A 23,300-nucleotide genomic window follows, 5' to 3' on the forward strand; every position below is an offset into this window, starting at 1 on the left:
GACTTTGTTGTTTTCAACCAGTTTGACAAGACTGTCAACAAGGAAGAGGGCTGGCAATGGAGGAGAGGCGTACCAAAGAGACCATCTTATCACAAGCAGAACTGGTTTGTTCCACTTTGGAGTAAGCTGTTAGGGGAAGAATCAGTTTTGTTGTGTGTTTCCTCGACTGATGAAGCCTTCCGGATCGAAGGCGAAACGTTTCAGCACAAAAAAAAGAAACTGTCCAGATGACCTGACTGAAAAATGTTGGATTTCATTATCACATTTTCTGACACAGTATTTTTTTTAATCTTCCATAGAAGGTAAAATGGTTCTGGTTTACCTCCATTTAATTTCATTTAATTTAAATTATTTTTTGTGAACTTCTCAAACATCCTTTTTGTTTGTGGCAATATTACACACAAACATGCTGTAAAGACAAAACTTAGAAACTGTTATTTAAATAAAATGGCTTCCCACCACCTTAAGGGAATAAATGGTAATTAATGTCAATGTGAAAAGTCAAGTGCACCAGCACAGACAGCTGAACACTTTATCCTTAATTTCAGTTATCTAATTTCTTCACAACAAGAACATATGAAATGAAGAACTCCCATAAACTCCAAATCAGACTGGTCAGAGTTAAAAAAAATAAAACCTACACAGGATTTTTGTAAATGAACTTCAGCAGCTGGACTCACTTGAGAAGAATGGCTCTAGAATATAGCGTCCAACATTAGACACCCAGGCAGGGACAAAAAGGATCTTCTGTAACCACAGAACATTGGAGTGGTACAGTCCACCTGAGATCTGAAAGGCACAGTAAGAAAATCATGTCTAAGTAGTGGTTTTACAATAGGGAAATACATCATGCAAAATGGGGCACAAAAGGTATAATAAAAGAACGACCTAAAAAAACTCAAGACATTTAGATGGGCTGTGTTGCAAACTGGAAAAATGTCTGTTTTGCAGCATAGAGTTAAAAACAAACAGCATACAATGCTGCAACATTAAAAAAAAAAAAAATTCTGGCTAAATAACCAGAAAAATGTTTTTCAACATTTTTAACTGCGCCCTCAGCTTGTAGCCTGGATCCGACAGTTTGATCACTTATTTTTTACTGACAAAAGATAAGTGTGCTTGTGTGATGCTGTTGGTGTCACTGCTGAGCAGGCTCGAACATCCTCTCTGATAAGCACAGAACTCAGTTGAACACTCTGAACAGGCTCGGAAATAGAATCACGGTGGAAAGAGAATCTTACTACTTCCTTCCATCTATGGAGGATGGCAGGCCAGGTGTTTCCTCCTCCTTACCACCTGAGTGGAGGTAGATGGTGGTTGGCTGGGACTGGAGCCCTCTGGCTTCCTCTGCCACAGGGTTTTAGAGGAGGGTTTTTGCTGTGCCTGCGGGACTCCCTGCACCTTCGGCAGTTTTGGGATTCTGAAGGTGGGGATCAAGCCTGAGTGAAGGTTTGGTGCTGGGGTGATGGGGTTGCGGTTGTGAAGGCAAACACGCATCTGGGGAGACTGAGCTTCATCTCTTTTCTTTTCTTCTCCTTCCACCTATTTTGCATCAAGGTGAGCGCAGAGCCAAACAGACCCTGAGGAGTGAAGGGAGTGTCGAGAAGATCCTCCTTCTCTTTTGTGTAAAAAGTGGTGAGATTCAGACACCTGGCTCTCCTCTTTGTGCAGCTGGAGACAATGATTCGTAATGATGCACACTTGCACACTAATGATGCTCCTCCAGCTCTGCTTGGTAAGCCATGAGCATGGAGGAGGCATTCAGATCATGGACTGACAGCGGAGCTGATTTATATGATTTTTATGTGAGGCTGGACTGAGAGCAGTCCCCTCTGGAGGGGACAACCGAGCCAGCTACCAACATAAATATATTTGGGTGCAGGTGTGCACCAACTGCCGTCTCGACTGGAGGCATTTGACGGATACTGCACCTTTCCAAGTCCACACAGTCCAGCACCAAGCTTGCCACCACCAGGTGTTTCTCCTAAAAGGACTTGCTGTGCCAAAAGACAGACAGTTCTTCCAGCAGCTATGTAAAAAACAGCAGGAGTTGTTTGCCTGTTTTCTTAGCGTTTGGCAGTTTTGTTCTCCTGTCCAAACGCAAACAAACCACCTTGGTTTGGACTTCGGGCTCCTGGATGTCGAGATGGGTCATAATCCCTGTCGTCGTTTGAAAAGGGCAGCTCTAAATCCACATCTGAGAGCTCGCCTCCTGCCATCATGAAGCCGAGTGAGACCCTGCACTATCATTTCAGATGGCAGCAGGTCCACAGCCCCAAGTAGTTCCAGCTTCTGGTACAGTAACCTGCGAGCACAGGAGGTCAGCTGGGTCCTGCACGTTAATGCCATCACTGGGTCGCTGCTAGACAATGCTGATTGACGGGCCAGACATCGACAAAGCACCTTGACGGAGAACCGGCTGCAGTGCGTGCAGTCTCCTAAAACTCAACGGATGCCTGGGCGTGTTTCAAACTGAGGCATGCCGCACACGTTGGTTGGGTGTCCCAGCTTGAAATTTTATTGCCACATGGGCAAGATGGTGCCTGCGGGCTCTCCTCTGGATTTGTGGAAGCCCTGATGGTTTCCATGTTCCAGACAGATGTCTGTGACGCTTCATGTAGCTGGTGACAGCTAAGCTAGGCTGTGGGGAGTGTTGCTGCTTCTCGATGGGTAGCTTAACCAGCAAGAGTATTACTATTTTCGTAAACAGCCACCCTATGTCAAGAGGTGGTAGTTAGCTTATTTATTTTTAAACAAAGTATTTCTACTTTCGATAGACAGTAGAAGTGGCGGTATTGCTACTGATGAGCCACTACTCTGTAAGGTGCTGTGCTGACGGAGAGCAAAACGCCCAGCGACCAAGCTTGCACAAGCATATACAGGCAGTTTGGCTAAGCTCAGAGAGAGAGACAGTACCCTCGAGAGAGCTGGTGGGAACTTTTGCTCAATGTAAGAAAAATTTTTAAATAAACTGTCAGTGCAACAGCCCTATATAAGGAGGGAGGGACCCTGAACTCCTCAACAACGACAGACTTATTTGCAGACAATCGTGGCTGCAGTAATGTAACAGGAGCTTCTGATGAGGTCACGCTGAGGGTGATCCCAATGTGAGACATGAAACAAACGCTATGAAAAAGAACCAGGAGCGATGCACCATAAAGCACCTGCATACACCACTTTGAAAATGTGAAGATTTTAATTATTAGACTGCAAAAGTGTTACTATCTGCATTACAACTTTACAAAAACATTAAGAAGCTTTTTTTTTTCCATCTACATCTTTATATAAGAGACTGCACTGTAAAACATTTGCTACAAGTTGAATTCCAGATTACAACTTAGACACAAGGGAGACAACAGGAATATCTCACCAGTCCACTAAGTGCAAGGAGCCACATGAAAGGGCTGGAAGTCAACAGCTGCATCGGAAAAGATTCAAACAGAAAAACAAAACGTAAAGACCGGCTGGAAAACACATTCTTTCAAAAATGATCACTAATCAGTGAATCCAATATAGACACTGTAGCAGAACACTGAAGCTCACCTGCAAGCCTACAATGTAAACCAGAGACTTGTTGGTGATGTGGATGTGACCCAGTATTTGGGTGACTGGCATTCTTGGGATTGACAGGTAGAAAGGCACAAATAGAGAGAAGACAGGAGCAAGCCTGTGGATGGAGGGATAAAAAATAAATAAAGATGGAAGAAAACAGACAAAAATATAAACACTTCTAGTATATGTCAAGGAATTTAAGAAGAACATTGTGGAGTTTTATACCAAGCTGCCTGAGTCTTTAGATTCACTGAATAATAATAATTTCATTAAGTCTGTCATGATACTTCAAAGTCCCTCTATCGTGTTTATGGATAAATGTTGCATCACAGTTCTCCAAAAATTTAAAAACCACACATTACAACACTAATTCAATAACTAGTCTGTTTTGGGATAATAATGTTCATTTTAAATGGCACCAAACTGAAACATTAATTTAAAACATCAGAAAACAGAAATATTATTTTTGGTATACCTGCAGACTTTAAGGGGTCATAAAATAGTGACACTACTCACAGTCCTGCAGGCAGTTCCTCCACTTCATATTCAAACAAATACTGGAAAGTTTGGGCCAAAAGGAAATCCACCAGTGCAGAGAGACACCAAGAGCCCAACAGGAAAGACTGGAAATAAGAGCCGCACCGTATGATCATAAGAACAACCGTGTAATATAAAAATACAAGTTCAAATGTCCCTACAGTCAACCATGTTAGCCAGATGAGGAAGTAAACTGCTCCCGTTCCTAAACGTGAAGTTGAATTACAAATGAAGATCTTATCAATTCTAATGTGTGTATAATTGTGCCTGAAAAGCTCTGAGTATTTTGTTTATTTATATATGAGTGATATGTTAAAAAGAAATACCGTATTTTTCAGATTATAAGGCGCAATATCAAAGAACAGGTCTGTTTTATACATAAGGCGCACTGGATTATAAGGCACATTAAGTGAACCAAAACAGTCAGATAAGACAAACTTTATTCAACTCATTCACAATAACCACATAAAATCAATTCGAGGTCAGTAAGCACAGCCAGAATTAATACATTAATACATACGGCACACTTGATGATAAGGCTCACTGTCGATTTTTGAGAAAATTTAAGGATTATAAATGTGCCTTATAGTGCGAAAAATACGGTAACCCAGAACAAAGTCAGTTTGTAAATAAAACTAAATAGGTTCAAAACTAGATGCATCTTTTCCACTTTACAGTTCAGCAATAAATATTATTTTATTCTTGATCATTTAGAACTTTTTTCAATGTATGTTTTTTTTATCTATATGGTTTTGCTTAGTGATTTGATGGGTCCACTAAAATGCCAAAATCACTGTGGGCGTGTGCCTTTTCTGGTGTGGACCTGTATCCCTGTTCATTGTTCATGCTTATGCAGGTTTATATTTGAGCAAAGCCAAAACAAATAGATGAAACAAAATCCAAAGTGAACAGGTTCACATTTGGAACTCTGTGAATTAAAACTAAAACGATTTGGGATAACTTCACATGCATGCTCAGGTATAGTTTTAGTACTTACAGCAAACTTCCTGGTACCAAACCTTCTCTCAAAGATTCGAAAGTTGTATATCAGCAGGCTGCTGCAGAAGGAGTCCTTCACATCCAGACAGATCAGTCTGCCACACAACAACCTCCACACCTACAGTGAATGGAGTAGCAGTTTTATGCACATACAGACTTCTAAACCAGAGGAGAAAATAGAAAACAGTAAAGCGCTCTGTGACAATACTTCCTTCAAACATTCAGCATCCATCGCCCATATATTACACAGAAGGTGAATATATCGCACATTGAAGGCTCAAAACGTTTTCTGAAATGGCTTAATCAAGCTTTGTTTTTTTCTTTTTGCCTGCTCCCTTCTTCAGGGGTCAGTGGGATTTGAACATACGACCTTTCAAACACATGCTCGCCTTCTCTAACCTCTGAGCCACCACTCAAGCAATGCAAAGTATTTATCCAATAAGGATCATGTAAAAAAAATATTCAGCAACAATCTCTAGGGTTCATCAGCAAATGAAAGAAGCTCTAATGTCATGTGACCCAACCGTGGAAATTAACAGGTAGTCATATACGTTCTTCATTTTCTGACTCCTTCGTGCACTTTCTCCTCTTCAGTGACCTTAGACAGTTTGGGTCTAGTGATGTGCTCATGTTTCACTATAAATCCCAAACTTTGCACAAAATAATTGGTCATTAATGCATCTTTCTTCAGAACAACTGTTTTCAAATTGGCTGCAATATCAACCAGAGGAGGCATCAAATTAATGCGAACAAGACTGTTTTTTTTTAGCAAATGTGGCATTAAAAAACACTCACACAGGCATCATACTCCACTTATATCCATGCTAATAATAATGTGCATAAATCTCAGGACAGCCATATAAATATAATCTACATCCTGTTATTGTTGCAGCCTAGATGATGACTTTATCTTCTTTGTTTAGTCCAGTGTTTCCTAGACTTTTCAATCTGCCCTTAAGGCCTGCACTGGGATAATTCTGCCTTGTAAAAAAAAAAGTATAGCTTTTGTGTGCGTGCAGTGTTTTTTGTTTACTACTGTAATTCAGTTAAACCATCAGGGCTGCAGTAGCTCAGTGATTAAGTGCCATAGCCCTGTAATCCTGGGGCTGCTGGTTTGAGCCCAGGTTGTGTCAGGAAGGGCATCTGGCACAAAATAACTACCAAATCTTTCATGCAGGTTCACTCACAGTGGTGACCCCAGCAGAAGGGCGCAGCAGAATTACTTACTTACTTACTAGTTCACTTTACCCTGCAGTAATTTTTATTTCGCCTTAATGGCATTTGATAGCATCTATATTTAACATATATAACAATGAAAAGACACGAGAAACATCAGATATGCCTGAAAGCTTAGCTGAGGCGACAGACAGACAGATTACTGATCTCAAGACTGATAAATTCTCATTTTTAACAAAGTTACAAACACAAAACTACACACACAGAAAAAATAAGCAGGATATAAAAATATAGTGAAAAGAAGAGAATAGAAAATTAAGACTGAAGATCAGAAAATATATATCTTTTTAAAATAAGGGGTACATTAAACAGTGTGGATTGGTGGCTTAGAGCAGGAAAGATTTCCTAAACAATCTTGATTTGAGCCAAACGAAACCCCAACATTTTAATAAACTTTAGTGGTGCTGATAATGAGAATCGGCCTGTTTAATGAAAGACAACATGCATCGTGGAGTGAAACAGGTGTAAAATAAAATACACAGAAAGTATACATTAATTGAGCTTATTCTCCCCTCTGGATCACAACCAAACAGAAATTGTGGAGACATACCTGGTGCTGTTGTGTGATAGCCTGCAGGTTGTACACAAACATGTCTTCGTACTGTGGCAGCAGGGTCAGCATCACTGTCAGCCCATTAAGAACTAACAGAAGGCCTTTAGACAGAGGAGCCATATCTGTGGAAAACCAACACATACAACAGTTTACATGAAACCGTCGCTCTGAGGACAAACTTAACATATTATATGATCAGCTACACTTTAACTAAGTCATTAGGTTGACTGGGTAAGCTTAGCAAAGTGAAACGATAACTGACAGCTCCAGCTTCGAGTAACTGAACGACAGCGGTATGCTAACAGCAGTTAGCTGTCAGACTGTGACAGCCCCGGTATGGTTTAACTCTTGATACATACAGAGGCCCCGAGAGCCCGTGGTGACAAACATGGCGTCCAGGTGAATGAATAAACCCAGAGGGAGGCTGTTGACCCCGAAACAAAATTCACTTTTCACTAAAATACCGGAACTAAGTAGTTGAGAGGATCCATGTTCTCACAGTGAGAAAGAGACAGGAGGAAGGAATCAGCTACGGAAGTCCGAAAAGGACAAACAGGTTCGAACGTCGAAAGTGATGCGAACACAAATGAACGCTAGAGGGCGCTGTTGGTAAACTTTTTAACTGCTCGTCATCAAAGAAAACAGCTTAAAATATTGTTTCTGTAGAAAATGTTTTATTGCTAAAACAAAATTATGTTTTAATAAATAAAAATCAGAAAAGGAGCTTTACTTGTTCAAAAAAGAGAAAATACAAATTAAAAAAGAAGTATTATTGCAACTTTTTTTGTTGAATTGTACAATTCATCCCTATTCGAATTAGTCTGGTAAACTGACGTACAAAAAATTTTGGAACGTTGCAGTCCACTAATATCAGTGTCATCAAAACAATGCTTAACTCAGCCATAGACACAATTTAAATATAAACATCATATTTAAAATCCTCACACCAAGAAAACTTTTGGAAACGCAATAATATTGATATCAAATGGACAACATACATGCCCACCTGCCCAACGTGAACACATGAGAAAAATAATTCATATGTCCAACATTTTGAACCCACACAATTTTTAGCTGCATCATATCAAACAAGATAAACAAAAATATAACTAAAATAATTAAATCAGATATTGTCTTCAATTTAAAACATCTCAAAGAAGGAAAATGTGTCCAATTTTGAGGAAGAAATAAAAAAAAAATGGTAACAACTTAGTAAACCAAAAAGTTACAAGTTTTGGGTTTTTTTTTTTCATTTATTTTTTAACATCTAATTATATAATGTTTTATGATTCATGAATACTTTTAGACTGCATGAGTGCATCCACACAATGGTGAAAGCAGGGACGTCTTCTTGTATAAAATTTTATCTCTGCAGAAAAGTATGTCCTCAGGCTGAAAACTGCTGATTTATTTTATATAGATTTATACCATTCCTCATTGTTTCATCAGTGCAGATCATATAACCAAATCATATGCCCGATGGGCTGTAATTGTACCCTTGATGCCACTGTTAATATACAATGCCCTAGCACACATTTATTTGTTCTTAAGCCACATTGTCTGATTGTTCAACATGTAATTTTTATTTCTGGTTCTCATCCAAGCAGCAGCAGAATCGTTCCATGTCCTGAAGTCGTGTGATTTGTAACAGCGTTAATTATCCTTGAAGTCTCGAACAGGATATGGCTACACAAAGTCCAGATTAATGACTTTATTTTATGTTGCTCTGGCCTCATGAGCACCGTGTCATATCTTGTCAAAGGCCAGACTTCCTTTGCCGAGCGTATGCTTTGTCTTAAAGCACACTGGCTGCCAATTTTATTCACATCAAACAATGTTCCCTCTTGCGCCTGAGCGATTGGATCCAGTGCTTATGTTTCATCTAAGTACATTTGAAGAGATATGGCAAACAGCTGTCTAACAGTGTTGCAGATGCAGTTAGATTAGTTCCCATTGGTTAGTTCCCAGCCATTAGGTCTATTTGGCTGCCTGTAGTCAGATGTGACTGCAAAGCAGAGCTCAGTAACAGCTTGCTAATTGTGTTTCAGACCTTCTCTGTCACTGATGTGGGAGTGAGGTTTAAAAAGGTTGCTTTGCCCCTGTTCTCAATCAAAGATAATCAGATTAAACAGTGCAGAGATGTGTGTTTGTGTGTGCTTACCAATAAAGAGACTCCAGATTTGGAGACAGCCTTGACTCCTGCTGTTTGCTTTGTTCATTAAGAGGAGATGAGCAGATGGTTTGCTGGTCTGTTGTGCCGTGCACACGTGTGGGCACACACACACACACACAAATGCACATGCAAATACGGAAACGCACATGAACTCAAGCCTGTCACCTTAGCTTTATCCTCCATTTATCTTTTCCATTACACATCTCTCAGCAGGACAATGCAACTCAGTGAATTGTGAGATGTGTGTGTCTGTGTGTGTGTGAAGAGCAGAAATCTTTTTCAGTCAAGACAGAGGTGGTCATCTGAAAAGCTGATGACTCATTCGCACGTTGGTTTCTGTGAATCGTTGCTATTCATTTGTCAACCGCTCTGTTCAGAAAGAATAGCCTGTAGCAAAGGTATTGTTGTAGTCCTGCTTCACAGCTTATCCCTCTGCCCAGGAAGTGGCATGCGGGACATTTCGACAAGGCTGCGTGAGGAAAACCTGGCAGACTCAAACAAAAGAACTTCCAAAAGCGGGTTGAGAACAAGATTATTTAGGCCATCAAATGGCTTCATATTCTTGTCATTTAATAATTTTAGTAAATTATATCCTTGTGGGAATTGCTTCCAATATTTCTAAACAGCAGGTGTATTTAATACCTCTCACACTTTGAATGAAATAACTGTCCTCACTTTGACAAACCTTGACCATAATTCTAATTAAGACATTTTATTAGTTATTTTCAATTATTAAATAAGAAAAATATTGTACTAATTAAGCTATGCCTCGTTCAATCATCAAAGCAAAATGTATAAATTAGTCAATACAGAGCAAAAAAGTGAGTAAAGTTTTTACATAATTATTGCGACACAGAGTTGTATGTAACTAAAATTCAAATATTGATCGATACAAATTCATCCTGTAAAGTCCCTCGGTGTTCTTTTTACTAAAGCGTGCACAGGAGGAAAAAAGTTCATCCACACAGAGAGAGAGAGAGAGAGCGAGAGAGAGAGAGAGCGTGCATCATCAACATTTTTTACTGACAGCTTAAATGTGACCCTGCTCACCACCTTCCTGTCTTTCTGTCAATACCTGGCGTGTTTTTTTTTTGTTTTTTTTTTAGATGCAGAATCAATCAATGCCAGATTATTTCCTACATCTCGTCCTGCAGACGATGCGGATCTTCCACCTGCGTTTTGTTGCTATCGGCTGTAGAACTGTGAATAATATGTCAAGAAAGAAGCAAGAACGCAGCTTAATAAAAAGGATTTGTATTGTTTGTATTGTCAAACTGCACTACTGCATAACATACACAATACAAGTCACTTACTGACTGTACAACATGCCATTGTGTCTTTTTCCCCCTCCAAATAATATAATAATTAATAAAAATGATGACTATATATATGTACACAACTCTGTTACAAGTTATATTTGTCACTTGTGTCCAAATAAACAGCACTGATAAAGGGGAACAAAAACAAACAACTCTTGTCGTTTAGGACCTAAAAGTTTTAACTGAAATAAACACAAACACAACATCAGAATAAAGTACTCTTTCCACTACGGCTGAGATTGGATAAGTTCAATAAATTAAACAAGAGAGCAACAAGAAAGTTCGGATGTTTCCCTTGAAATGTGGGGGAGGTGGAGATTTGTGTCTCAGATGCCACTGTGGGAGCGAGCATGCCTGTCGAGGGAGGAATCTTCATCACTCTGTTCGCGCGTCCATTCATCTCTTCATTCATCCATTCGTCCCTCCACCGTGGACCTCAGAACAACCCCGTCTGCAGGAACATCCTACCCTCTGAAATAATAAAAAAAAAGATTTCTTTAGTGTTTAAATCTGCGGTAATGACGTTCCTGCGGAGCAATGATCAAAGATGGCTAACAAAGACGCATTATTAAGTTCAAAGCATTTTTCTGCGTCTGATTCCCTTCTTTTTTTTTTTTCTTCTTCTGGTGCTAAAACTTCCTGACACAAAGGGACCACATCCTGCCCTGCTGTCTGACAGACAATTCCCCTTTAAATGATTTATTACTGGGTGTTAATTATGCAAATGATGTCCAAACAAACTCGTCATGAGGACAATTAAGACAGCCATTAATTAGTGGCCAGTTCTCTTCTTGCTTCACTGACATTCAATTAAAAATTGCTTTTGAACAAGCACGCTGTCTGCTCGGTTGTCTTGGTTTGGTGGTCTTGGCACAGTGCGGAGCAGAGGTGGGCAGGAACTATGCGCTCCTTTGACGAGGCCAGGGCGAGAGATCGTGTCCGTTTCTTTTCCTGTCCGATTACGATGGGACTTGTAAGATTTCCCTTTTTCTTTTATTTCTTTTTGTTTTCCTCCGTTTCTTTGACTCAAGCGGACAAAATATATTAAAACGCCTGTTTACATAAAACGGTAGCCCTGGTGATCTGTCTCATGCTTCATTTCGTTTTTGCTCAATTTCTCAGGAGCGTTGCTGTGAAATCTTTCAAAACCTTTCCAGTAGATCGGTCTGTTGAGCATCAAAAGCAGCGAGTAGGTGAAATAATGAATTCTGTTGTCCTAGCTCAGTCAACAGGAGCTAAATAAATCCTAACCAGCAGGACACCGCTATTCTTACTTTGAAATGGAACTTTATGTTTTGGGAAGAATTAAATCAATTTAGAACACAACTGATGCTGTTCCTGAATAAAAAGAGAACGTTTAATAGTTTACTTTAACAAAAATATCAAACACTATACAGTAGTCCCTTGTTTATCGTGGGGGATCCACACCTTGAAGACCCGCAATAAGTGAAAAACCGCGAAGTAGGAATAGTAGTACAATTAGTAGTTTATTTTAGTATTCATATATATATATATATATATATATATATATATATATATGAATATATATATATATATATATAAATTTATTTTACACTCTTCCTACACTCTTGCAATATTCTAAATAGGCCTGTCACAATAACAAATTTTGCTGGGCGATTAATTGTCACAGAAATTATTGCGATAAACGATAATATTGTTTGAAATTTAACAATAATTCATTGTCAAATTACCAGTCCAGGGTGTACCCCGCCCCTCGCACAGTGATTGCTGGACATGGGCACCGGCGACCCCCGTGACCCAAAATGGAAGAAGCGGATAAAAAGATAATGGATGGATGGATGGAATTGTCAAATCTTAGAAGAAATGTTGATTTGTTTGGAGTGTAGTACCTTTTTTGACCACCTGATGGCAGTATAAGACTGTTTGAATGAAGGATGGATAGTTGAACAGTGTGTCTCTTTAAGAAAAATGGGAGAGAGGTCCCTTGACATGACATGGGCTAAAATGGTGGACACTCAGTGATTTACGCGCTTTAGCATAGCATTTTTCACACAAAGCTTTTAATAAAAAAAAAAATCAGTAAACAAGTTCTCAGCTTCTTTTTGCAGAAAAAAAACAACTTTTTGCATGAAGGCACACGTTTCATCCGTGAATTTTGGAGCTTCAACATGACGGAGATTTATTACTGAGGTCGGCCTGTTAGCTTAGCTCATAGCTTAGCTTCTCAGCTTAGCTGCTTTTAACGAACCAAAAATGTGATTTTGTACGGTTAAAACAGATTTTAAAGAGAAAAGAGAAAGGGAGGGGTCAGTGAAGAGCACCAGAGTTGAACCGTGTCTTCAGTAGAAAGAGATACACGAAGAAACAATAAAGCCGATAAATGAAAATGAGGTCCATAATTTTCATTTGTCAAGCAATTAATTGATTTATTGTTTATCATGACAGGCCTCATTCTAAACAATGTTTCTAAACCTCTAAAAGAGCACAGAATATCATGATTTCAGCTCCCTGCCTCCTCTGCTCTTTGCCACCTGCAAGCACTCTTGGTCCCGCTCACTTTTCCGCTCTGCACGGTGAACAGCTGATCAGCTGCAGCATGAAGCTTTTCCTGCAGTATGGGCAGCACAAAGGTGCATCAGGTGTTAAATAATTTAAAATAATTTATTTTAAATAAAAATTTCCTGCTGATCGTGCAGCTCAACCATCAATCAGCCGATTGTGTGTCATGTCCAATCTTATTTTGAAAAACCGCAAACAGAGCGAGTCCACGATAAACGAACCACAAAGTAGCGAGGGACTACTGTAATGAGGTTGCCTGGAGCTTTTTATTTGATGGCAGATTCTTGTAGCAGTGATAGCTTTTCAAGATATAAATTCAGGACAGGGATATTTTTACAGCTCCAAACATAGGTGTGCTCTCACAGCTGCAGCCTGCGGCAGCGGTGTTTGTTATCTGGACAGCTGTACCTTGCGTCGCCTTAGTGTCCGGCCTGTCATCATCATGGCTGCTCCCGTTCGCGTCCTGGGTCACAGATTCTGCGTGAGGAGGCGCTGCCAGTGATTGATGGCCTGTAGATTGGTCATTAATTAATAAAGACACTTAATTAGAGGCTAATGAACACTCAAAGCTACGTTCTACTGAAAGCTTGGTGACATTTAATGTGAAAATGAAAATTAGCAGGGTAACATTAGGCCCAGTTTGGAGTCAAAACAGAAAAATGATATTTAACAAAAAAACAACAACAAAAGGCTTCAGTTTGAGCACCTATGTGTGAGTTGGCAGTGTGCAGCAGGCTGTGCTCTGCCTGATCGCGGAGTTTGACCTCCTCCTCCAAGGCCTCCTGTAGTTTCCTCTTACTCCTTTTCTCCTTCTTCAGGCGTTTCTGGATCAAAACTGATGAAAAGGATGACAGGAAAGGATGTCAGAACTGTTGCACCCCTTCCCCAAACAGATAAATGTTCCCCGCTGCATTATGAAACTGGATGGTTAGTTTTTCCATTTTATTGTCACTTGCTCCCACCTGGTGGGACCCTATCAAACAAAATGTCCTTGACAGAAGTTTGTTCAGACTGTGCTGCAGATGACAGCTTCTGTGAACTTGCCAAACTTGATTTATTTTGTTGTATACTGCCAACATCAGTCTAATTCACCTCTGCAGCTGCTTTCAGGGGTAATATACTGTAGGTGTCCTCACTTCCTTATCTGATTTTCCAAGTTAATGGACACCCTGTCAGCTAAGAAGTGGATTAAAGCAAACCTTGTTTAGCTTCGCAGCAGAATCGTCTGTGTTTGGATGTTAAAAACACACACTTGATAAATTACGGGAACAGAAACACAGCACTTCAATCAATACGTGCCGACTAGTATATAATCATCAGAAACACTTATAGGTAGCGGCAGTTGTTCAAATCCTGCTGAGAGTTTTCTAGCCTACCTCTGTTTTTCTGCTCCATGCTAAGCTGTCTCTCCAACGTCTCTCGGAGCTCCCGCTCTCGGACGAGCTCCATCTTCAGCTCCGTCCTCTCCAGCTGGTCCTGCTTCTCCTGTGCCCGGGCATTCTCTATGGCAACCCTCAGCAGACCCTGCTTGGAGACACACAGACCCGTACCGACAGGTTAACACACTGACAAACATCAAGGGGAGGTGTCTTGTTGTCTGCACTCACAAAGTTTGTGTTTATTTTATTATTATTACTTATTTTGATCATTATTCAGGATTTTGTTTTTACAAGACATCCTTCCTTACAGCCATCAGTATCTATAACATCTCTTAATGAAACGAGGATAACGAGTTACAACAACATTTAATTTCCCTTTGGGATTAATAAATTATTTTTGAATTTGAATTGAATTGAATTTAAAAACTACCCATCAAAAAAAAAAAATCACCGTTTTTCTCATATAGACAGCTAATGTGTTCTTGAATTTAAAATTTGTAAGCAAACTTTGCAAACGGCTGCCAAGTACTGTGTGAGTTTATTTACCTGTGGAAACAGATAAAGTGATTGAAAATAGGCCAACAACAAGAAGAGCTGTTTGGAATCAATTTTAATATAAAAATAAGTCAGATTAAAACAATGCAATTACTGGTCTGGAAGAAGTTTTATAAAAGCTGCATGTGTTTGAATGATTTATTTTTTTATTTACCCTTTATTTATACAGGTAGTCTCATGGAGTCACGAGAACTCATTTTGATGTTGTCGGTCCGAGGAGTTGAACCTGCGACTTTCCAATCACAGGCCCATCTTCTCTAACCTCTGCACCACCACTCCCCGCAGAATGATGATCTGTCTTTATGGTGTTCCACTGCCCTGCTGGATCTTCGATATTAACTAACAGTTGTCTTACACGTTCTTTTGCTTTTTCCCTTTTAGCCTAACGCAAGTCAGTCGCATGACTCAAGCTTTCATGCGGTCCAAATGTAAACATTGCATATCAATAGATCTGCAAAACTACTGAGGTAAACTCTTCCAAATGAAGATTTGATAAAGTTCAGGGCAACCTTTTTGTGTTTGATTTGATACTTTGCAATGAGTAGCTTTAAAATAATTCATCCAAAGTTTTAAAATAAGTCAATTCTCTTAACCACTTGTTAAAAAAGTGAAAAGGACAACGCATCAGGGTCAGACGGTGATTGTTTTCCCCTCCCTGTGAAAACCAAACAAGAGAGGGCTCTCACTGTAGCTCCGCTGTAACAAAGCCGTGTAAAATCTGAGAAGCAGGTCAGCACACGCCCAACCCAATTACTGCACATCCTAAATGTCTACCTCGTCTGCTATTTACGATTTCAGGAAATCCCAGAGTGTGGCTCACCTCTCTTCCTATTCATCTTAGAGTGCGATAATAATAAAGCCCCGGCAGAGCCTCACCTGGATGTTTGTGAGCAGGGTCTCTATGGAGGACAAGCCTTCCGGGAAGATGAAGGGAGTGTGGTGGAGACCTGCTGAGAGCTTCTGTCCTGCAGAGTAAGACACCCTCTCACAGGTCTCCCTGCCTGACGGGGGTTTCTGGTAGACGTGTCTGTCACAGCTCTCCCTGGTCTGAGCAGCCGAGGAACTGTTCTCTGAAAGGACAGAATAACGATTTGACGTCTAAGCAGTGAGACGTCTGACATTAAACATCCAGCGTTATCTAACAACATTGAATCAGGTCCTCAGGACGGATTATTCTGTGTCGAAACGTTTCGTCTTTTATCCAGAAGACTTCTTCAGTAGGGCTGAACGATTTAGGAAAATATTATAATTGTGATTTTTTTTTTTACCTCAATATTGCGATTTAATATGAGATTACTTTTCGATGTCTTCTTCTCGTGTAAATTTCAACAAACACAAGCAATAAATCTGTTTCAGTTGCAAAAAAAACCCAAAAACACTGTTTTCAGCTCCGCTGCAACTCTGTTTCTGCATTTTTTGTGTAGCTCAGGGAAAGCAACTTGGCTAAAATGTGTGCGTGAGTGCATTCTGTACCGCTTATCCACTGTGTTTACCAATGCCGTAAACCCAGGCTTGGTCACTATATTAATGGGCATCATGTCTTTTGCTATGAACTCCGTTACTGCTCGAGTTATTTCCACGTGCTGTTTCGAATTATGTTCATACGACGTAACAGTTCGGTCAGTGATCCCTGTCGGCTGGTACTTTGCTTACTTGAAGTTGAAGCACTGGTCGTTGGTATTCTAGCCATGCAACTATCGTAAATGGCTTTGTGGTGTTTTTTTTAAGTGTTGATAAAGATTTGTGGTGTTACCTCCAGAGGTAGCAACAGCAGCAAGGCAGGTTCTGCACAATACATGTCGTTGTGCAGCGTCTTCTTTTTTATAGACAAAATAATTCCAAACAACGGACGTGCTGCCCCTCTTTGGTACCAAACTTTCAGATGTATCAGCTTCTGTCGAGCCTGACGCCACTGTGCAACCAGTTAAAACGCTGTGTTGACTTCTCCTGCTTCCTGCCCTGCTTTACTCACTCATAAGTCACGTAACCAGATCACGTGACCAGTCAAATTGTAGCCTTTGCAATTAGAAAATCTTGTTCAATCATATCGCGATATTATCGCAAATGCGATTAATTGTTCAGCCCTATTCTTCAGTTGATTACTGAGCATGCATCAGGACATCCAGCATTACGTTTATTTAACATCTACAAAAGGATCATCACTTTTGCAATATGTAATCATGCAGCAAAGCAAATTCGCAGCCTTATGATGCATTTACTAAACTGTATGTAAACATGTGGAGCCCCACAAAACTATAAACAGTTAATTGCTGCGTGCAAGTTCAGCCACACATACACAGAAGTTCTGGTTTGGGGTTTTAAAAATGCGGTTGCCCTTTATTAGATGGCAGTCTGCCTATTGATAATGCATCACAGCTTGACGCAGCCCATAAAAGCAGCTAAGAACTTGCATTATGGATGACCATCTGTTTGTAAACCTGAGAACTGCACGTTCCGTGCTCGTGACAGTGAGAGAGGATGAAGATTAGACATTTTCTGCAATTTTCTTTTTTTTTTTTCAGGCCGTTGCTCATTTTTACTGATATCTGAGCCACTGAGGACAGAGATGTCCTGGGAGTCGGGCAGTTATTGGAGCAGGGATGAGTGCAAACGTGCGATGTGATATCTGGCACTTTTCTCTGTCTGTGACAAATGAGGGTGTTTTCACTACTTAGCTGACCACAGCATCTTCAGCTCCAAATCCGCCCACCTCCCCATACTCTGCCTCGGCCTCATGTCTTGGCAACTGTCACATTCAAGGTGTTTCACATATGAGAAGCAATATGCCCCCCCCCCCCCCTCTTTCTTCCCCTTTCCCCCTATTCCTTGCTAAAAGCATTGCTCTGTAGAGAAAGGTAATTAGCAGGTGCTGGCGAGCTCAGCGGAGGGCATCCAACTACACTCCCGCGGCTCACATACAGACACACACACACATTTGTAGCTGCCGAAGTGCACAGTCAGCAGCGTGGGCTCCCCAGGCTCCTTGGATGTGACTGATCCTTTATTGAGTTACTGTTTTACGCCTACTTTACCTCACTCTCACACACACACCGTTTGGCATAAACACACACACACAGAACTGCCAGCTTGTTTGATCATTTACCCATCTCTCTAATCAAGGTCATTGTCTGTTTTCCTCTTTTCCCCCAAGTTCATCTCTCTTTACTCCCCACTTCTATTCCTCTCCCACCTCTCCCCAGGGCTAATGAACTTCACAACGTGAAGAGTGCCAGTCAGCGGAAGAGAACGGAAAGGTGGTGGTGGTGGGGGGGTTAAAGAAGACACAGAGAGAGACTAAAATTCTGCTGATGTTTGGTTAATGGGAGTGAGGTGTCAGGGATGGCCTCTGATCTTTGCTGGATGGATGCGTTGTTCAAAGACCAGTGAAACAGCACACACAGCCAAAACGGTCTCTCTTTCTCTCTCTCTCTCTCTCACACACACACAAACACACACACACACACACACACACACACACACACACACACACACACACTGATTATTATAGAATGGATTGACAGAATGACAGCGCTGAAGAGCTCTTTGAAACTCTGTTCAATCCACTGTAAACCTATCCTGTGATGTTCTAGGTCAAACACAAAAGCTTGCAATCTAGCAAATGTGCATGCGATTCATTTGCATGCAAAATATAAATAAATTAAAATGAGAAAATCAATTGAAAATCAATCGCACAAATGAGATATGTGATGCATGGCATTCACGTTGTTGGTGCCATCACTGTTTTGTCAATATATTTCGTCTGAAGCCTTACCTGGAAAGCTATTGTGATTTTTTTTTTTTTTTTTTTAGATTCGATTACTGAATAATAGGATTCAGTATTAGAATACGTCTACACGGGCAGAGCTATAAGAATCCACAAACAAACAACTCTCAATCTCCCTCACTTGTTCTCTCACTGTAAATTTCTGCTGACTGTTTGTCCTTGAGCAGTCCTCATTAAGCTAATGCAAACCTCCCTGACAGAGAGAACCAAACAACTGACGTTGCAGCGCCGTGGCAACACGGGGCCCTAACGACAGAGAGGCAGTCGTTATGCAGATGAGGTCCAGCTGAGAGCGCGGGAGGCCGCCCGGCTCGTTAGGCCCCGGCCCGGCAAATGGCTCACTAATGTAACACTGCTTTCTGGTCTAATAGAGTCCTGTTTTGCAGAATTATTTGTCTTTGCTCACCACAGGGTGCTGGGGGGGGGGGGGGCGCACTGACAGTGAGGAGGAGAGGAGGAGCAGAAGAGGTAAATCGTTGTTAACCTGTTACTGACATTTCCCTCGTTAAACTAAAAACATTTCCTATCAGAGATAATGTTTTCAAAGAAACTTGTAAACCATCCACAGGTAGTTGAGTTCACGGAGCACGAACAGTGACAAAGATGGATGGATTGGCTGAAAACTGAATGCTTGTTGGTCAATACTGACAGCATTTGCAAAAGAGACAATAGATTTTTCTGAGAAGTAATCATTACTCATTATTATTACTAAATGACTGACTGTAAGAAGAAATCCTCAGAAAAACAGCAGAAAATTGACCTTTGAAATGAGGTTAACACGGTCAGTCAATAGATGTAAGATGGTTAAAAACAAGTCATTTAAATAAAAAAGCTTTTAGCGCTACTGCAGAATCAGTGTTGTTACCCCTGTCAGCGTGGCTCCTCTTGTTCTCTTTGTTGTACTCTGCTGATGCCCCATCTGTCTCTCTGGGACCATGCACCAGACCAGGAGAGTGGCCCAACACGCTGTGATTCGACAAAAGGCCATCATGAAGTTGATCTGAAGAAAGAAATGTATGAAAGCATCTGCCAGGGTAGATCTATGGCATGTTTGCAGGTCACACAGGTGAGTACGTACGTGTGGTGTCTGCAGTGCGCTCTGTAGGCAACGGTGAACTTGACACACTGCTGCTGTGATTGGATGAAATCTGAGCGTCGTCCAGTGAGGGCGAAGGAGAGGGGGTGTCCTGCACTCGCTCCTAACAAATAAAAAAAACCAGTAACAGCTTTATTTGGACGGTTGTGGTTTTCATCGGCACACCAGATCTCTCTATATGAATATCTAGATCAGGGGTCTGCAACCTGCAGCTTTGGGGCCACATGTGGCTCTTTGGTACCTCTGCAGCGTCTCTCAAATACACGGCATAAAACATGTGGACTACAAATTCAGTGGTACCCAACTATGGCCCTTGAGGAATGCCATTCTGCATGTGTTAGTTGTTTCCCTGTTCCAACACACCTGATTCAGTGATTTTATTACTTCTTCAAGTTTTGCCAAAGTTTGTTAAATCACCCTTGCATTTAAATCAGGCGTGTCAAAGCAGGGAAACAACTAAAACATGCAAGATGGTGTTCCATAGGAACCACTGAACTACATCATGCTAGTAGTTTGTCAGCCACTTTAAGTGAACTTTCAGTCTCACAGCATGATCTTTCTCTCAAAACCACCAGAATGTTTTGCAATATAAGACAAGCTGCAGAGAAGGAATATGAGTAACTTTGATAACACTAAGAATAAAACACAAAAAACAAAGTCAAAGTAAACAAAAATATTTCTTTTTCTTTTAAAAATGTAATTGGATATCCAACAAACTGGCCTAATTGTATATTGCCTTAAACGTTATGCTTTAAGTAGGATACTTAATTCTTCAACAATTAAGAGAACTCACATCGGCCTGCAGAGTTCAGTGTTTTAATGTTTATAAAATGTGAATCTGGTCTTTTCTTTTGTAAATGTAAAAATGTCAATAAATGTTAATAGTAAGACATTTCATTTTGTAATATCACCCTCACTGGCCAGAAAAGCCATCTCCAACAAACTTGTGGTCCACGGGCCACCAGTTGACAGTACAGGTACACAGTTGCAGCAGGTTTAGCGGCTCCGGACATGGTAATTAGTAAGCAAAGTGGCAAAAATGGCTCTTTATATCGCAAAGAGTGCAGTCCCCTGATCTAGATAAACACTTTCTGGGTTTCTAAACGTTACAAACTTAAAGGATTTCTTGATGATCAGATAGTCAGATCTGTGAGGCTGGTGGGTCACTGGGTTTACCTTAATGACAGAGGTGGGAGCTCTGGCAGGTGGATTGGCGTGGAGCTGGGCCACATTGGCTATGCTGGCCAGTGTGCTCAACCGGTTCATCTGGCCCATCGCCATCGAGACGGAGGCTGGCGCCAGGCTGGCAGGAATCAGAGGATGTGGCATCATCATGAAGGGCAACTGATCCAGAACTGAAAAAGAAGAAAACAGAAAGAGGAAGACGACAATAAAATTACTAAGTGTTTAGCTTCCCATATTGCCAAAGCAATGTTTAGGATTCTAATATTTAAAAGCAACCAACAGTCTCACTGAATCACTACTCAACTTGAATTTAAGTTTTAAACTCAAATCATCTTCATGATCATCATAAGGAAATGGGAGTTGTAGCCATTTTGGTAAAACCTTGCACCCCATAGTACTGTACAAGGTTTGTTAATAGGTTTTTCCTTGCCACAGTCAGACTGATGGCAAAACCAAACTACTGATCAGGTGCAATAATAACCCTACACTACCTAACTTCACTTATCATGTGACATGGTTTACTTTCTGTACAGTGTAGATATAAATCACTTTGTTCTTTTTATTTAATTTACTTAGTGTTGTTTCAGTGTTTTTGATTATGACTGAAAGAGCTCTGCACAAGAAATCCAATATGCTTGAATTGTTGGTCTGTGCACAAATGGCAAATAATGAACTTTGTACCTTTGTACCTTTGCTTTGTTAGCGTGAACATTGGCGTATGTGTTGTGAATGATTGTTGGCTACTACCACATTAAATTTTACGTCCATATGTGTAAAAGTCACTGAGGCAAAGCCATTTTTGTATAGGCTAAAGCTGATTAGCTGTGGTAGCTATCGCGACTTGGGTTGATTATAAATGTTACCCAGTTGTAGATGTAAAGGCAATTATAACTTTGAAAATTTCATTGAAATATATCTAATACTTTATGAAATATTTAGCAACCTGACAAAGTTGATTCCAACAGGTAATGCCAAGGTTTTGACTCAAAACCTTATTGAAGTGTTACATCATTGTCAGCCCCCTTTTTGGCATCTGCATTTGGTAGCAGGCCAAATTTTATTTATTTATTTATTTATTTTAGAAATTTATTAATTTCATTAAAAACAAAATAACTATATACAATAGAAAACAAAAAAATATGTATGCAATCAAAAATAAAATGAAAGGCAGCAGAAGAAGAATAAATCTTATGACATCTGCCCCTTTTTGCTCAGAATATATTCAAACAAAAGTAATTTACAAAAAAAGCAAAGCTAACTAAAAACAACATCAATTCAAACAAAATTTGTCTAGATACACGTTATACTTTTCCATATTCCTTCAGGAAACTAACTTTAAACATGTTCTTGAATATGTACATAGATCTGACAGTTTTAACATCATCCTTCAGACCATCCCACAATCCTATTCCATGAATTATAGTAGACCGCTCCATCAAACTGGTACGAAACCAAGACTTCACAAATATCTCTATCCCCTTAAGATAATAACCACTCTCCCTTTTAACAAAATTTACTTGGATATTAGAAGGCAGTAAGTTTTGCAACCAAGTCATAGAATTTCAATATCTTCAGTTGATAAAACAATGTATTTGATGGATGGCTATAATCTTTTCTAGTGATAATTCTTACAGCTCTTTTCTGTAAAATAAAAATAGGATTTGTAATTGTTTTACATGCTTTACCACAGGCTTCAATACAGTAAATTAAGTGTGGGACAATTATTGCATTATACAACATAAACAGTGCTTTATCATTGAGTAACTATCTTACTTTGTACTGTACTGCAATAGATTTAGCTATTTTTGTTCTTAAATTATTTATGTGAGGTTTCCATGTCAGCTTTTCGTCAATGATGACACCCAGGAACTTCACCTCACTGACTCTACAAATCTCAACACCATCGACTCTAAATGGAGCATCGACCATTCTCTTATTGTTACTGAATATCATGTAATTTGTTTTATTCAAATTTAATTATAATTTGTTAAGTTGAAACCAATTTTGTATTTTCACAAATTCTGTCTGTACCATCTCTAACATTTGTTCTATATCTTTACACAAACAAAGGAATGTAGTATCATCTGCAAATAAAACATATCTAAACAGTCCTGACACATTAACCAAGCCATTTACATATAAAATAAATAACTTAGGTCCAAGTACAGGACCTTGAGGCACTCCACATGTGATGTTACAAAGTTCAGATCTTACATCATTTATTTGAACAAACTATTTTCTTTCTTCTAAATAACTACCAGCAGATACCCACTGTAATGCTAGCCCTCTAATACATATTTATTTAGCTTTTCAAGAAGAATACTGTGGTCAGTAGAAATTGACAAAGACCATGCAGAATAATGTAGTATTTTAATTACACAGCAGAGAAAG

The 23,300-nt window shown here is 39.9% G+C and overlaps 2 protein-coding genes across 2 annotated transcripts in view; both read right to left on the bottom strand.

The window, feature by feature from the left end:
- Window positions 1–7,414, bottom strand: part of ubac2 (UBA domain containing 2) — a 12,693-nt gene extending 5,279 nt beyond the window's left edge. The window contains exons 1-7 of the mRNA XM_037686186.1: window positions 7,237–7,414; window positions 6,875–6,999; window positions 5,087–5,206; window positions 4,069–4,175; window positions 3,544–3,667; window positions 3,371–3,418; window positions 681–789 (exon numbers count right to left, since the gene is read on the bottom strand). Of these exons, the coding sequence (XP_037542114.1) occupies window positions 681–789; window positions 3,371–3,418; window positions 3,544–3,667; window positions 4,069–4,175; window positions 5,087–5,206; window positions 6,875–6,999; window positions 7,237–7,267 (664 nt within the window). The 5' untranslated portion in view covers window positions 7,268–7,414. The remainder of the gene's footprint in view (window positions 1–680; window positions 790–3,370; window positions 3,419–3,543; window positions 3,668–4,068; window positions 4,176–5,086; window positions 5,207–6,874; window positions 7,000–7,236) is intronic.
- A 2,899-nt stretch (window positions 7,415–10,313) lies between these two features.
- dachc (dachshund c) overlaps window positions 10,314–23,300 on the bottom strand; it is a gene marked incomplete in the record, with an annotated part of 37,057 nt that continues 24,070 nt past the window's right edge. Inside the window, 8 exon segments of the mRNA XM_037697588.1 lie at window positions 10,314–10,840; window positions 13,319–13,420; window positions 13,617–13,745; window positions 14,287–14,434; window positions 15,721–15,914; window positions 19,494–19,628; window positions 19,707–19,827; window positions 20,901–21,079. Coding sequence (XP_037553516.1) covers window positions 10,806–10,840; window positions 13,319–13,420; window positions 13,617–13,745; window positions 14,287–14,434; window positions 15,721–15,914; window positions 19,494–19,628; window positions 19,707–19,827; window positions 20,901–21,079 — 1,043 coding nt within the window.

The sequence above is a fragment of the Nematolebias whitei genome, chromosome 1 (genome assembly GCF_014905685.2).
Source record: "Nematolebias whitei isolate Nwh7 chromosome 1, NemWhi1, whole genome shotgun sequence".
Taxonomy (NCBI): domain Eukaryota; kingdom Metazoa; phylum Chordata; class Actinopteri; order Cyprinodontiformes; family Rivulidae; genus Nematolebias; species Nematolebias whitei.